General features: G+C 36.1%; 1 protein-coding gene across 4 annotated transcripts in view; it reads left to right on the top strand.

Annotated features, from left to right (window-relative positions):
• Positions 1-16,204, top strand: part of rbm47 (RNA binding motif protein 47) — a 40,834-nt gene that overhangs the window by 15,350 nt on the left and 9,280 nt on the right. For 2 of the 4 annotated variants that reach the window (XM_073842341.1, XM_073842342.1), the window contains exons 3-5: positions 10,377-11,088; positions 12,755-13,226; positions 15,733-15,939. In XM_073842341.1, the coding sequence (XP_073698442.1) occupies positions 10,408-11,088; positions 12,755-13,226; positions 15,733-15,939 (1,360 nt within the window). In that variant the 5' untranslated portion in view covers positions 10,377-10,407. The remainder of the gene's footprint in view (positions 1-10,376; positions 11,089-12,754; positions 13,227-15,732; positions 15,940-16,204) is intronic. The other 2 variants (XM_073842343.1, XM_073842344.1) reach the window with 2 other exon arrangements.

The following is a 16,204-nucleotide window of genomic DNA, read 5'->3' as shown; positions in this document are numbered from 1 at the left end:
CTATAAAATTAACAAAAAATTAATAACAGGTCAAATGATTAAAACTCATTCAAAACAATAATGAATATTATAAGAGTATATAAATAATACTAAAACAACACTGATTGTTTGGGTTATATAACGCTTATTTTTGTCTAGTTTCTAAATCATGAGAACAAAATTATTGTGTGTGTTTAATATGAATGACTGGATAAATGTTTTACTGCAGCCTGTTTTCAAAGAGAATTGAAACTGAGGATTACAGGAATTGAGAATGGTGTTGTGGGTATGATGGCCACCATGTCCACACGTCTCTCGCTCTGTCTGACATGTTTTGAAGCCAGTGTTTTTTTTTAAGCAACCGTTATGTGTTTTTTATGTAATATTGTAAAGTCATGTCTTGTGATCTAGGACTATAGCATATGTATAGGACCATATACAGACCTTTCAATATCAAGTTTTCTTAAGGTAATTCGAGATCATTGTCAGTGCTGATTCTTATTAGATTCTTTCTTATCAGTAAATACAAAGATTTTCTTACATCACAGTCATGAAAACGTAATATGATAAAAAGATTCACTCATATATTTTTACATTTTTGTCACTTTCATTTGTCACAATGACAAATGACGGCATTAGCTGTTCGGATCATGTTTTGAAGTACACAAAGTTCCAGTGAACAGCTAGTAAGTATAAGACTGATCTGCTAAAGTAAGTCCACGCTCACATATTTGCTTTGGGTGACATTTGGCCACTTTGGCCTATAACTATAACTGCTTGGCTGATTAACAGAAGTGGTAGTTCCCTCTTGTGTCACTTTCAAAATCAACCAGCAGATTTTCACTGGATAATCTGTATAAAATGAAAGTTACATTTACTGAACTTTAAGTAAATGATGCATTTAATTTCTGCAGTTGTTTCTTTTGCAGTCATTAAATCATATCGCCATTCTCTAAAGTTAAACCAAAAAATGTTATATAGAGTATAGAGAGTGTGTTAAATTAAAGACAATGTGTGGATACATGTTTAAAGCGACTTAATGTTAATGATCTGCGCAGTGATTATGAAGTGTCACAAAGGTCAACGTTTGTCAGAGATGAGGTTTAATAATTATAGGACACCATTATACAGGCTTTTGCTTAGTCACTGAGAAGAACACAAGGTTCTGCACTTTTCGGTTCATCATGTGAGTCTCTTCAGCAATAAACATTAACTCAACGGATTATCTGTTGGCATGGGAACAAACTTTGACTCTTAACGCATTGGTCACTTCGTATGGATGTTGAGTGTAAATGTTAATCTAAACCTTGCTGACAGCCAAACATACAGACACATAAAAAACACAAACGCTCTCTCATCCATGTCTTTCAGCCACCTTTTACCCCTGAGAGTCCTGAATGACACTCAGACCAGCAGGGCTTTTGTGTATGTGAGGGCTTTTCTTTGCTCTCTTGGTTGCTCTATAGAGTGTATATTGTTTAAAGAGCCCTTGACATTACTAAAGAGCTGCACAGTATCAACCGAAAGACAGACACAAATGGGTCAATGAAGTGATGTGTTTATCTGAGTCATCTAATTTATTCAAAAGTACATAAATGCATCTTCGATGATAAACATGTTTTTAATTCCTTTAGGATTAGTTCACTTCCAGAATGAGCATTTCCTGATAATTCACCCCCATGTCATCCAAGATATTCATGTCTTTCTTTCTATAGTCGAAAAGAAAAGGTTTTTGAGGAAAGCATTCCAGGTTTTTTCTTCATATAGTAGACTTCATTGGTGACAAATGGGTTGAAGGTCCAAGTTGCAGTTTCAATGGAGCTTCAAAGGGGTCTACACAATCCCAGCCGAGGAATAAGGGTCTTATCTAGTAAGGGGGCAGCCGTGGCCTAATGGTTAGAGAGTCGGACTTGTAACCCAAAGGTTGCAGGTTCGAGTCTCAGGTCCGGCAGGGATTGTAAGTGGGGGGAGTGAATGTACAGCACTCTCTCCACCCTCAATACCACGACTGAGGTGAGTCCCTTGAGCAAGGCACCGATCCCCCAACTGCTCCCCGGGCGCCGCAGCAATGGCTGCCCACTGCTCCGGGTGTGTGTTCACGGTGTGTGTGTTCACGGTGTGTGTGTTCACTACTGTGTGTGTGCACTTGGATGGGTTAAATGCAGAGCACAAATTCCTAGTATGGGTCACCATACTTGGCCTCACTTCACCTCCTTTCCTTTCCTTTCCTTTCCTTTCCTTAAAACGATTGGTAATTTTTTATTTAGCTCAACCTCATGCATTACGTAATCACGCATACCTGACATAGGCAGAAGTAACAAGCGAATGTGCAAAGAAAGTCAAACACCCGTTTACAAAAAGATTTTGAAGGAGATTTTGAAGGAGAAAATTAGATTTCGCCCAACTCTACCTTTTTTAACCAAAGTACACAGACAAACAAATTAATCGTGCGTTACTTTTTCTACATGATTATGCAATGCATGGAGATGCGTATGCACATTGCAGAGGTAGTGCAAGCATTTGTGGTTAAAAAGTATATGCATTTTTATTTTTTAAGAAAATGACGACCATTTCGCTAGATAAGAGCCTTATTCCTCGGCTGGGATCATATAGAGCCCTTTGAAGCTACAATTTGGACCTTTAGCCCCATTGAAGTCCACTATATGGAGAAAAATCCTGGAATGTTTTCCTCAAAAACCTTAATGACTGACGAAAGACATGAACATCATTTAGAAAATGTTATTTCTGGAAGTTAACTTCTCCTTCAACTTAAAATATTTTTAATATGTTTGTGGGCATAAATAAAAAATGTCAGGGTGAAACAGCTGTCCAGACAGCATTATAGAGAAAAAAAATATTTTATTAAAATCATATTACAAAATCTGCTACACTGCTTATTAATATTTGAAAAAACTTTTGTGACCAACACTTAAAAACATGCAGGAAACATAAAACAGAAATTATATATATTTGTTTATTTCGTAGCTAAAAATACTTTTATATTTTGGGAGGCATAAAGTCAAAAATTCCAGAGTGATGCAACTGTTCTGGTAACATTATATAAAAAAAAAAAAAACATAATTAAAAGAATTAAATTCTTTACCTAATATATATAAAACAGCAAATTAAATATAATTTCTGAATTATAGGTAAGAACACTGCACATATTTTTTATAAAGGCAAGGTTTCTTTCAGGTTGTAAAATGTGATGTAGTGTGATTTCCCAAAAATACATAATATTTATGAATATGTAAAGTTATTTTTTAGCTTGAAGAGCATATTTTAAAACTTTTTAAGAAGTAATTACCACAAGGTAAAGGTCATAAGGGTCAATTTTTTTAAATGGTTAAAATTGTTGAAATCACCTGAAAGCTGGAAAAATAAGCTTTCCATTGATGTATGGTTTGTTAGGATAGGAAAATATTATTTGGCCATGACACAGCTATTTGAAAATCTGGAATCTGAGGGTGCAAAAAATCTAAATACTGAGAAAATCGTCTTTAAAGTTGTCCAAATGAAGTTCTTAACAATTCATATCACTAGTCAAAATAGCGTTTTGATATATTTACGGTAGGAAACCTACAAAATATCTTCATAGACCATGATCTTTACTTAATATCCTAATGATTTTTGGCATAAAAGAAAAATCTATAATTTTGACCCATGCAATGTATATTTGGCCATTGCTACAAATATACCCGTGCTACTTAAGACTAGTTTTTTGGTCCAGGGTCACAGTTACATATGTACACTCACGTGTATTTAAGATATTAGAAAAATGTTACTCTGCACTTGGTAGCTGCATGAGTTTTTTAAACTTCTTTAAAAAGATAAAAAGGTAAATGCATTTTGAACTACATTTTTTCTTCATCGTGGAAACTCTTATTTGTCATTGACCCTTGTCAATGAAATGCCTTTTCATTATCTGTTGTGGGAGAGTGTATATTTGCACTTTTAAGGACGTATTCTTGCAACCAAGCAAAAATCACAACATTGCTATGTGCCGCCATAGCCACATAACCACAATATTATCTACAATCTTTTTAAACTGGAGTACAAACACATGCACGATTACATGTCAGCACAAAAAAGTACAACTTTACAATATTAGTTAACATGAACTATAAATGAACAATACTTCTACAGCATTTATTGGTCTTAATTAATGTTAATTTCAGAATGCATTATTAAAAATCACAAGTTGCGTTTGATAACATTAGTTAATGCACTGTGAACTAACATGAACAAACAATGAGCATCTGTATTTCATTAACAAACGTTAATAAATAGTATAATAAATGTTTGTTCAGTCAATACATTAACTAATGTTAACTAATGGCACCTTGTTGTAAAGTGTTACCAAAAAAAGAAAGGAAATCTCAATCATTTCATCCAAACTGTTTCCCATCATGCAAAATGTCAGCGCTGATCCATTTTCCAAGCCACAGTGACCCAGCTCTGTACAGCAGGTGTGTGTATGTGTGTGTGTGTGTGTATGTGTGTGTGTGTGTTTGCTGTCAGTACAGTACTCTAGGAGGCCAGCATGTGTATTGTTCTACCCTTCTACATTTCACTCTTTTTGAGATTGAAGGAGTTTCACCCAAGAGATACTAATTGATCTGTGTGCACACAAAAGCCTTGTGTGTGTCTCTGTGTATCTGTGTGTATGAGTTTATATGCAGCTTGTCAAATATTGTCCTGTGTGTTAAAGAAGTCAAAGATCAGATACTTCTGTCAATCAGTATATTAGATAACAAAAAAACATTATCTTGTGATCGGACTCACAAAACCTCACACTCACACACGCTCACACACTTCATTCCATCATTTATTTCTATCACTTGTTATTTAGTAACAAGCCGTTTATTTAACAACTTGAGTCAAAATTTACACACACTTTGAAGAAAGTATGGAATATATGAAATCAACTATATTTTATATCATTGGCTCATTCTCAAATGTAGAATTAGTTAATGCATTAACTAACATTAAAAACAAGAAGCAATGCATTCTTTACAGAATTGATTTTTGTGAATAGTTATTACAAATGCAACTTTTGATTTTAATAATGTATTAGTACAAAAAAACTCTAATGTGAAGTCTCAATTGTCTTATTTAATTATTACTTAAGATTTTTATTAATCTTACACAAGGTTTAATAGTAAGATTATTAATTGAATTCAACAGCGTTATATTTTGATCTTAAATACTATTATTCTCAAGATGGGTTTAATCTTTCATTTTAATCTATGGAGACTCCATATTTTCCACATTTTCGTCAAGTAAAGTTAATATACTTTCAGTAGTACATTCACTCGTATGAAAGGCACTTAACACAAGTATGAAATTCTCAAATGTTGAAATTAACATTAACCAAGATTATATGTTTTAGAAATGTAGTTAACTAATGTAAAAAACTGCAATGTTTACTGTTACTGTTTGTGTTTTGCATTGGTGTTTTGTTTTGAAAAAGTTCAGATTTAATGCTTTTGAAAAGAGTTTATGTGAGAATTTGTCTATTTTGTTAAATGAGTTGCACTCTCAGTGTGTGTGTGTGTGTAGCTAGTGATTTGTGTTGGTTAATCATCCACCTGCTGCTGCCTCAGGTTTCCTTGCACCAAGTACACACGCACACACAGTCTTATAAAGGTCAACCATTTGCCAGGCAGGTACAATGAGATATGGAACCTGATGTTGGCTGGAAAATGAATAATCTTTTTCCACCCTCTCGATCGCTCATTTTCTCTGTCTTGCCACTAATTTTCACTTCCTGGAGTTTTCTGTATAATTGTACGGAACAAGGAAACTTCCAAAATATCTCACTTCCAGAAACAAATGAGGGCCTAAAAATGCTTTTAATGTCCCCAGTGATTTAGCTTAAAGATTTACTCACTTTCAAGACATCCTAGGTGTATACGACTTTCTTCTTTCAGATGAATACTATCGAAGTTATATTAAAAAAGGTCCTGGCTCTGCCATGTTTTATAATGGCAGTGAATGGCTGTTGAGATTTTGAACCCCAAAAAAGTGCATCCATTTATCATAAAAAGTACTCCAAATGGCTCTTGAGGGTTAATAAAAGCCTTCTGAAGCGAAGGGATGAGTTTATGTAAGAAAAGTGTCCATATTTAAACATTTTTATAAACCATAATCTCAAGCTTCCGCTAAGTGGCATTTTAGCAGATGACGCAGGAAGTGACGAACGCGAAGCGCAGAGGAGAGAGCAAAACAAAACACTAGTCATGAAATAGAAGCACAAAATTTGTATTTTAGAGTGTAAACAAAGCTTGGTTCTCACGAGATTAGCATATTCTCACCAAAGCTTGCACTACACCTCACCTTACTCTGGAACGCCACTTTCTCGTGAACGTGCGGAAGATTGTGGTTTATAACGTTTTAAAATTGACATTTTTCTTACACACACGCATTGCTTTGCTTTAGAAGGCCTTTTTTAAACCCACTAGAGCTGTGTTGAGCACTTTTTATGATGGATAGATGAACTTTATTGGACTATAAAAATCTCAACAGCCGTTCACTGCCATTATAAAGCTTGGAAGAGCCAGGGCATTTTTTAATATAACTCCGACTGTATTCAACTGAAAGACGAATGTTGTTTACACCTAGGATGGCTTGAGGGTGAGTAAATCATGGGGTAATTTTCATTTTTGGGTGGACTATCACTTTAATATTAACTAACTGTCAATCAATATTTTAACTGCATTAATTACATCATATTGTGAATAATGAATTAACAAACAGGAAGGCTGTTACGATGATTAGGCTAATAATTTTAGGGTACACAGAAAATGACTAAAGTAGGCTGTTAGCTGGGTAAAAAGTGTGACAACTTGCCCGATATCAAATGAAAAACCTATCACTGCAGTCAACAGCACTTCATTTTGCAGTCGAGCTGATGCGTGTGAGCTCTGCGTTTTTAAACGTGGCAAGGTAAGCACAGTCAAGAAAAAACGTAACGACCGTGCGTTCTGTAAAATTTAGATGCTGAGCGTAAAAACGCGTCGCGTGTGAACTTCTGTTGGAGAAGCATACAATTTTGCACTCTGCTTCGGTGCTTTTTTTTTTTTGTCCTGTGTGAATATGCGCCAGACTGACTTGGCGTCTTTAGAAACTTGCGCTTGTGTCTTTTGTTGCGTCTCGCACATGAACGGCGTAATTTTAGAACGCGAGGTAAACTTTTGAAAACACGGCTTGAGATCTTGCGTTTTTGTCTTTCTTTTCATTCCACATCAATGCGTCTAACGTTTTTGTATGGCCTCTCTAATTAGCTGTGCTTGAAGCCGTGCTCTTTACTTATACAGGAGGCATTACTAATTGCGTTCATTTTTTTTTTATCGCGCTAGCCTATATTTTTGTCATAGTCTGATTAATCGTATTATTCCTCCTCTTCCTGAGTCACATTTTTAATGTCTCTTTCTCTCTTTACTTGTTCAGTTTCTGGCAGAGATCCATAATTTCTTCTCTCTCCTGACCTTTCCTTCCTCCCGAATTCTGCTGAATCGTCTTTCATTGCCATTCAAACACTTCCATTGACCCCCACTTCCACCTAGAGTCTATCCCCAATTTATTTAAATGACAACTAGTAGTTTATTTAGAGGAAGTACGTTTTAAGAAAAAAAGTTGGTCTGTCCTTCAGAATATGCATTTTATTTGTGCAGTTAATGTCCATTATTTAAATTCTTGGCCTGTTTTATAAAATTAACCCTTAGCTGTTGTTGCCACAGTCACCCTTTTTAAACATTTGCATAAGTGATTATAGAAACGCTACATCCACAAATGTATTATTCAAATATCTCTTACTGGTTTGTTTGCCTGGTCCTCATGGCTTTTGATTAGTCAGTCTGCTTTTCTTCCTGTTTCAGCTTGGCCTTGAGCCTCACATGTACTGATTTTTAGTATATGTGTGTGTAAGCGTGTGAATGAGGAAGTGTTTGTGGATGTGTGTGAGAGAGCTTTGGTTTAGTACTGCTGAGTTGCCTGTTATTTCAACCTCACAGTCACAGTCACATGCTCCTTCAGCGAGCCTCTTAGAACTCATCATGAAAACACCAGGTACCTTAACTTAAGCATGGTGCGTGTTGTTCATTTGTTTGAATTTTATTCTTGGAGTATATTATTAATTAACAACCTTTACTTTTTTACTTGTTGTCCTTTTAGTTGTGTTTGCATGCATTTTTGTATCTGTGTGAGTTATGTGAACTTAGTTGTGTGTTTCAGGATAAGCTGTGTGTGGGTCAGCATGCTCTGCATGTGTAACCATGGTTTTATTACTAAGCAACCTAACTGCTTTACCCTCTAAGCAGGCATCAAGGTCCGGCTAACTGCTAAATTACTGAGTAGAGCTACTACTAACTGCAAAACAGTGTAATTGAATATATACTGTATAATGTTTTATTAGTCAAACATTACTAATAAACACAGTAATTTCCTACAAAAGCCGAAAAAACATGATTTATTTGTCAAAGTTTTTGTAGTTTGCTTCATGCGTCTATGTTCTGCTTACTGAAAGTTCTAAACTGTAGGATTTAGGCATTTTAGAGATTTTTTCCATGCTGAAGAATGTAGATGCGGCTTAGTGAGGTTTATTAGGCAGTTTTAGGTGTAGAAGAGGATTTACATTTTGTGTGTTTTTGTGTGTGTGTGTGTGTGTGTGTGTGTGTGTGTGTGTACCTGGTATTCATCACGTTGTGGGGACCAAATGTCCCCACAAGGATAGGAATACCAGTAGATTTTGTCCTTGTGGGGACATTTCTCAGGTCCCCATGAGGAAACAGGCTTATAAATCATGCACAATGAGTTTTTTTGATGAAGTAAAAGTATGCACAATCTCCTGTGAGGGCTAGGTTTAGGTGTAGGGTAGGTGTAGGGCGATAGAAAGTACGGTTTGTACAGTATAAAAACCATTACGCCTATGGAATGTCCCCATAAAACATGTAAACCCAACATGAGTGTGTGTGTGTGTATGTGTGTGTGTGTGTGTGTGTGTGTGTGTGTGTGTTAGAGAAAATACTAAATCTACATACTACTGCCTACATTTTTACATTTAGATTACCTTTACTGTCGTCGAATGCTCACTTAAAGTTAATCTTTAAAAACACTAAGAATTGAATAACACTTAATTATAATCTTTAGCAAATCTCAAAAAATAATGTCCTTTTGTCATACTGTACTTAATAATGTTGATTAACTAAACCAACTAAATCCACTAGTAGCATTAAAAATCATTTATTTTATTTTTTAGTAATTATTTTTTATTAATTTAGATAAAGTTGTATATACTTTTAATACTTGCCACTTAATTATGAGATGAAAACAATAATAATTATTGGCTAAAGTTTTAATATTCAATCAATGAATTACATTCCTAATTAATGGAGAAGTTTACTTCCAGAACAAAAACGTACAGATAATTTACTCACACCCTTGTCATCCAAGATGTTCATGTCTTTCTTTCTTCAGTCGTAAAGAAATTATGTTTTTTGATGAAAACGTTTCAGGAATGTTTTCCATATAGTGGACTCCTATGGTGCCTGCAAGTTTGAACTTCCAAAATGCAGTTTAAATGCAGCTTCAAAGGGCTCTAAACGATCCCAGTCGGGGAAAAAGGGTCTTATCTATCTATCTTATCTGAAACGATTGGTTAATTTCTAAAGCAATGTACAATTCATATACTTTTCAACCTCAAACACTCGTCTTGTCTAGCTCTGCGTGAACTCTGTGTATTCCAGTTCAAGATAGATAGGGTGTGTCGAAAAACTCCCATTTCTCCTCCAACTTCAAAATCGTACTACACTGCTGTTTAACCCTCCTTGTGCGTTTACTTTGTAAACACTGGGTCAGTACTTCTACAGCGATGAATTTTGAAGTTGGAGGAAAAAATGAGATGGGCGTTTTTCAACCTACCCTAACTGTATTGACCCAGAGTTCACACAGAGCTAGACAAGATGAGCATTTGAGGTTAAAATGATATAAATTGTACCTTTTAAAAAAATAACCAAACGTTTGGCTAGATAAGAACCTTCTTTCTTGGCTGGGATAATTTAGGCCTTTTGAAGCTGCATTTAAACTGCATTTTGGACGTTCAAACTCACAGGCACCATTGTCCACTGTATGGAAAAAAATCCTGAAATGTTTGCCTCAAAAAACATAATTTCTTTACGACTGAAGAAAGAAAGACATGAACATCTTGGATGACAAGGGGGTGAGTAAAATATCTGTAAATTTTTTGTTCCGGTAGTGAACTTCTCCTTTAATATCAGAAACTGGGTTAGAAGTGAGTGAAATGCTATTGTTTATTAATTGATTGTGATGCTCATCGTTTGTTTTCAATTATTATAATATATACATACTGACCAGATTATTTTTTTCTCTTTTTTTAGACTCCAATCCTGATTGGATGCTTATTTCAGAATGACAGCAGAAGACTCCGCCTCTGCCGTTGCTATGAGTAACCCTAGCCCTTCCTCCTCTTCTGGGCATCCGCAGCATCATAGCGCCATCCTAGAGGGAGTGGCTGGTGCCCCCAATGAAGCTGCCCTTGTGGCCTTGATGGAGCGGTCAGGCTATGGTATGGTGCAAGAAAATGGACAGCGCAAATATGGCCCGCCACCTGGCTGGCAGGGCACCTCCCCTCCACGTGGCTGTGAAATTTTTGTGGGTAAAATCCCACGTGATGTTTACGAGGACGAGCTGGTGCCAGTATTTGAGACTGTTGGACGGATCTACGAGATGCGCCTAATGATGGATTTTGACGGGAAGAACCGCGGTTACGCATTCGTCATGTACACGCAGAAGCATGAGGCTAAGCGAGCAGTTCGTGAACTCAATAACTTCGAAATCCGTCCAGGAAGGTTGCTAGGTGTCTGCTGTAGTGTAGATAACTGCCGCCTCTTCATTGGCGGAATCCCAAAAACCAAGAAACGTGAGGAGATCCTGGAAGAAGTTTCCAAGGTGACGGAGGGGGTGCTGGATGTGATTGTGTACGCGAGTGCTGCGGATAAGATGAAGAATCGTGGCTTCGCCTTTGTAGAATATGAGTCTCACCGTGCTGCTGCTATGGCCAGAAGAAAACTCATGCCAGGACGAATTCAGGTTAACACCATTTTACACTGAAATCAAAGAAAGTGCAAAAGGAGAATTTTTTGAAGACTCTTAACATACAAAAAAAGCTCAAAAAACACTATAAAAAGGGACAAAAAACACTTTAAAAGCAGCATAAATATATTCTATAAGACTCATTTGCTAAAGGGATAGTTCACCCAAAAATAAAAAATTGTATGACTTTCTTCTTTCAGACGAATACAATCAGAGTTACATTAAAAATGTCTCTGCTCTACCAAACTTTATAATGACAGTAAATGAGTGTTGAGATATTTATAGTCCAATAAAGTGTATCAATCTATCATAAAAAGTGCTCCACACAGGTCCAATAGGTTACTAAAGGCCTTCTAAAGCAAAACGATGTGTTACAAATACCCATATGTAAAACTTCGCAAATTTAACTTTAGCTGTGTTCCAGCAGATGACATAAGCTCCGGTGAGAATATGCTAGTCTCTCAAGAACCAAATTTTGTTTACAGCAAAGGAAAAGCAGTCTTCTCTTGGCTTATATCGAAATCCTCAGACAAATTTTCTTTACAAATCCTCGTTTCATACTTTGTGACCAGTGTTTTTTTTTTTTTTCTCAGTTTCTACATTTGTCACTTCTGCCTTAATGACCGTATTCACCTATGTCATCCGCTGGAGGGCCATTCTTTTCGTAAACGCACATACGACAGCGAAAGTATTAAAAATCAAGTGTGAACTTTTGAACAGGGTTATTTTTTTTAATTGATGGATGCACTTTATTGAACTATAAAAATCTCAACACCCATTCACTACCATTATACAAGTCAGAAGAGTTAGAGCATTTTTTTTTAAATAACTCTGGTTGTATTCGTCTCAAAGAGGAAAGTCATATACACCTATGATGGCTTGAGGGTGAGTAAATCATGGGGTAATTTTCATTTTTGGGTGAACTATCCCTTTAAGACTGGATCAATGAGTCAGTGAGTTGAAACTGCAGAACTGGATCAGTCAGATTCAAAAACAAATAATTCTTTCCACATGATTGTTGTTGCAAGCCAGGCTGACAGATTAAATAATAAATGGGAACGATCTGATTCCTAGTTCAATGACTCACTGCTTCATTACTTGACTTACTAATTCAGTGAGTCATTGAGTTGAGACTAGAGAACTGAATCAGTCAGATTCATGAACAAATCATTCTTTCAAGACGATTCTTCTTCAAGAAAATTAAACTGACTAATTTTATAACAAATAGGACTGATCCAATTCTGAGTTCTATGACTCAATCCCTCATTGATTGACTGGTTCAACGATCTCATCACAGCAGTTAACAACTTGCTTAATGGGAAGGTTTTGTTAGTGGCTTAAGTTTCACCCTGTTCATCACACAAAACTATTGAATGGCTTAGAAGAGTCTTAGAAGTTGTATTGACTGCCTTTATGGTTCATTTTTATTTGTGCTTTTTGAAGCATTACAGACAACAATGAAGTATTGTTTTGCTGAAAAATAGCTGTGTGAAGATTCTTATAGAAAAAATAACAGCCTCAAGGTTTAGAATGACATGAGGTTAAATAAAGACTAGGAATTGTCATTTTTAGCTGAACTATTCTTTCTATGACATTTACTAAATACACCTACCTTATTTTAAACCGCTTGTGTGTATATCTCTTTCTCTGTGTATGTGTACAGCTCTGGGGTCACCAGATTGCAGTTGACTGGGCAGAACCTGAGATTGACGTCGACGAAGACGTCATGGAAACAGTGAAGATTCTGTATGTTCGGAACCTGATGATAGAGACCAGTGAGGATACTCTACGCCAAACCTTCAGCCAATTCAACCCTGGCTGCGTAGAACGTGTCAAAAAAATCCGAGACTACGCCTTTGTTCACTTCGCCAGTCGAGATGATGCCGTGGTTGCAATGGACAACCTGAATGGCACAGAGATCGAAGGTTCCCGTATCGAAGTGACCCTAGCCAAGCCTGTGGATAAGGAGCAGTACACCCGCTATCAGAAAGCATCGAAAGGAACAGCGGCTGCAGCAACAACTACTGACAACACCCAACAAAGTTACGTGTATCAGTGTGACCCGTATACACTTGCCTATTATGGGTATCCCTACAGCACACTCATTGGACCCAACCGAGACTACTTCATCAAAGGTTGGACTTCTAATTTTTTTCTTCTCACTATCTCAGATCAGATTGATCAGTGGAAAAAGTGTGATCCTATATGTATATGTACAGTTGAAGTTAAAAGTTTACATACACAGTGCAGAATATACCAAAATAAGGAGGATCATATACAAAATACATGTTATTTTTTATTTAGTACTGACCTGAAAAAGATATTTCATATTAAAGATGTTTGCATATAGTCCACCAGAGAAAGTAATAGTTGAATTTATTAAAATGACCCTGGTTAAAAGTTTACATAGACTTGATTCCTAATATTGTGTTGTTACCTGAATGATCCACAGCTGTGTTTTTTTGTTTAGTGATAGTTGTTCATGGGACCCTTGTTTGTCCTGAACAGTTAAACTGCCCGCTGTTCTTCAGAAAAATCATTCAGGTCCCACACATTTTTTGGTTTTTCAGCATCTTTGTGTATTTGTAAGAAAAAACAATGCATTAAGAGCTGGGGGGTGAAAACTTTTGAACAGAATGAAGATTTTGTAGATTTTTCTTATTTTGCCTAAATATCTATACAATGTAAATATCTAAATACATGCACCCCAGAAGACAGTTAAATGTACCCTGATCTTCAAATTCAAAAAGTTTTTACCCCCTGGCTCTAAATACATTGTTTTTCCTTCTGAAGCATCAGTGAGCATTTAAACCTTCTGTAATAGTTGCATATGAGTCCCTCAGTTGTCCTCAGTGTGAAAAGATGGATCTCAAAATCATACAGTCATTGTTGGAAAGGGTTCAAATACATAAAAATGCTGAAAAACCAAAGAATCTGTGGGACCTGAAGGACTTTTCTGAAGAATAGCAGGCAGTTTAACTGTTCAGGACAAATAAGAGACTCATGAACAACTATCACTAAACAAAAACACAGCTGTGGATCATTCAGGTAACAACACAGTATTAAGAATCAAGTGTATGTAAACTTTTGAACAGGGTTATTTTTTTTAATTTAACAATTATTTTCTCTTGTGGACTATATGCAAACATCTTTTATGTGAAATATCTTATTCAGATCAGAACTAAATAAAAAAATAACATGCATTTTGGTAAAATAATTCATATTTTACAGATTCTTCAAGGGGTATGTAAACTTATGACTTCAACTGTATGTACTCAAGAAATGCAATAGCATTTGATAAAATCAGAATTACCTGAAAACGTTAGTAAAAACTGATTTTTCTTGGTGACCTTGAGTATCATGCAGTGAAATATAGTTGGTGAACTAGATTGTTTTCCAACTCTCTCTTGCATAAAAGTCCATATTCACACAAGTAATCAGACTTGATCTGTGCAAACAAATGTAAAGGGACGAATTACAATTATTGTTATAATTATGTCCCCATTAACCCAAAACTTTCATGTGGCTACCTCCTTCAAAACAGTGGTTCTCAAATGTTGGAAAAACAGTGCTAAAATCCTGGATATCTTCTTCAGGGTTTGTTAGGGGTGGTGTAATTGAATTTCATTACCAGTTACACTGAAGCCAAGCCAAATTTTGAACCACTTTTGAATCCACTTATGTACAATTAAAGTGGAAAATTGTACTTTCATCAAGTAAGTTTTGTCTCAATAGAGTACTCATACTTTAACTTTATAATATAATAAAGATAATGGTTCGGTTAGACAAAAATGAATAGAAAGAAATTTCAAAAGACATTTAGAAAACAATCACTTTTCCTCTTCAGCCTTGTCATGTTAATAATTTTGCATATTAGTTAATGGTAGTTTTAATGCATTTTAAGGAACTTTGCTTACTTTTCCACACTAATGGCTGCTACTTGGTATCTATTGTTAAATTCAGAAACAAAACCATTTGAGAACAGCTGTTTTAAAAGATGCATCCCAAAACAAGAAGCTCTGCCTTGTTTGTTGCTAATAATCACATTTATAGTATGGCCACTAGATGGCATGCACTTTGAGATTCTTTTGGGCTGAGGAGGTGAGATCCCCAAAACGTATGATACTGAAACTAATAATATGAATCTGGTGTTTACATTTCCTAACCCATAATCATCAATTACAAATGCTTGTGGTTTTGGGTTGGATTTGTAGCAACTGAGATCATTTTTCCCTTTCAAATTAAACAAAGAATTGTGATTGCGTATTCAATCTTGAGACATATTTGGTCATCTCCTGTCTGATTAAAACAGAACTTTATCTTTACTTTTAATTTCAACTTTGCTCAAACACCACGCGCACCACTCCCATCTCAAAGAATGGAGGCAAATTACAAATATCTCAAGAGGCGTTCACACTGACAGCAATTTGAATTAGAATGCTGAAGAGTGATACTGCCACACCCCTCGATCTTAAACCTTTAAGCAAGTATATTCAAGCGGAATAGAAAGCTGACAGTAAAAACTATAATGACTTTGCTCAACCTCAAGCATGGGGTTACCAGTACTTATATATATAGGTATGTATAGGCCTCCTTGTGCTTCTGTACCTGAACAGCACCTCCTTTTATTTGTATCTCAAGCAGGTACTGTGAGAGGCCGTGGCCGTGCTGGGGCCACTAATAGGGGCCCAGGGCCCCGCGGCTCATACCTTGGTGGCTATTCAGCTGGCCGAGGCATTTACAGCCGCTACCATGAAGGAAAGGCCAAAATGCCAGACAAACCTTACGAGATCATGTCCAATCTAGAGCTGGCAGCTGTGAACCAAATGGGCATCAAGCCTGGCACAAGTCAGTGTGAAATTAAATCACATATATAAAAAATTTAACTCAGTTGTGCTCTACTCCATCCAGTGGAGGCAGAATCTTGAAACAGAATCTCGAAACTGCGTTATTTGGAAATTTAAGTTTTTGAACAATTAAAGTAGTTCACTTTCAGAACAAAAATTTACAGATAATGTACTCACCCCCTTGTCATGCAAGATGTTCATGTCTTCCTTTCTTCAGTCATAAAGAAACTGTTTTTTGAGTAAAACATTTCAAGATTTCCCTCCAC

Source organism: Garra rufa, chromosome 6 (genome assembly GCF_049309525.1).
Source record: "Garra rufa chromosome 6, GarRuf1.0, whole genome shotgun sequence".
Lineage (NCBI taxonomy): Eukaryota > Metazoa > Chordata > Actinopteri > Cypriniformes > Cyprinidae > Garra > Garra rufa.
The sequence above is the reverse complement of the archived record's forward strand: the minus strand, read 5'-3'. Positions and strand labels throughout refer to the sequence as shown.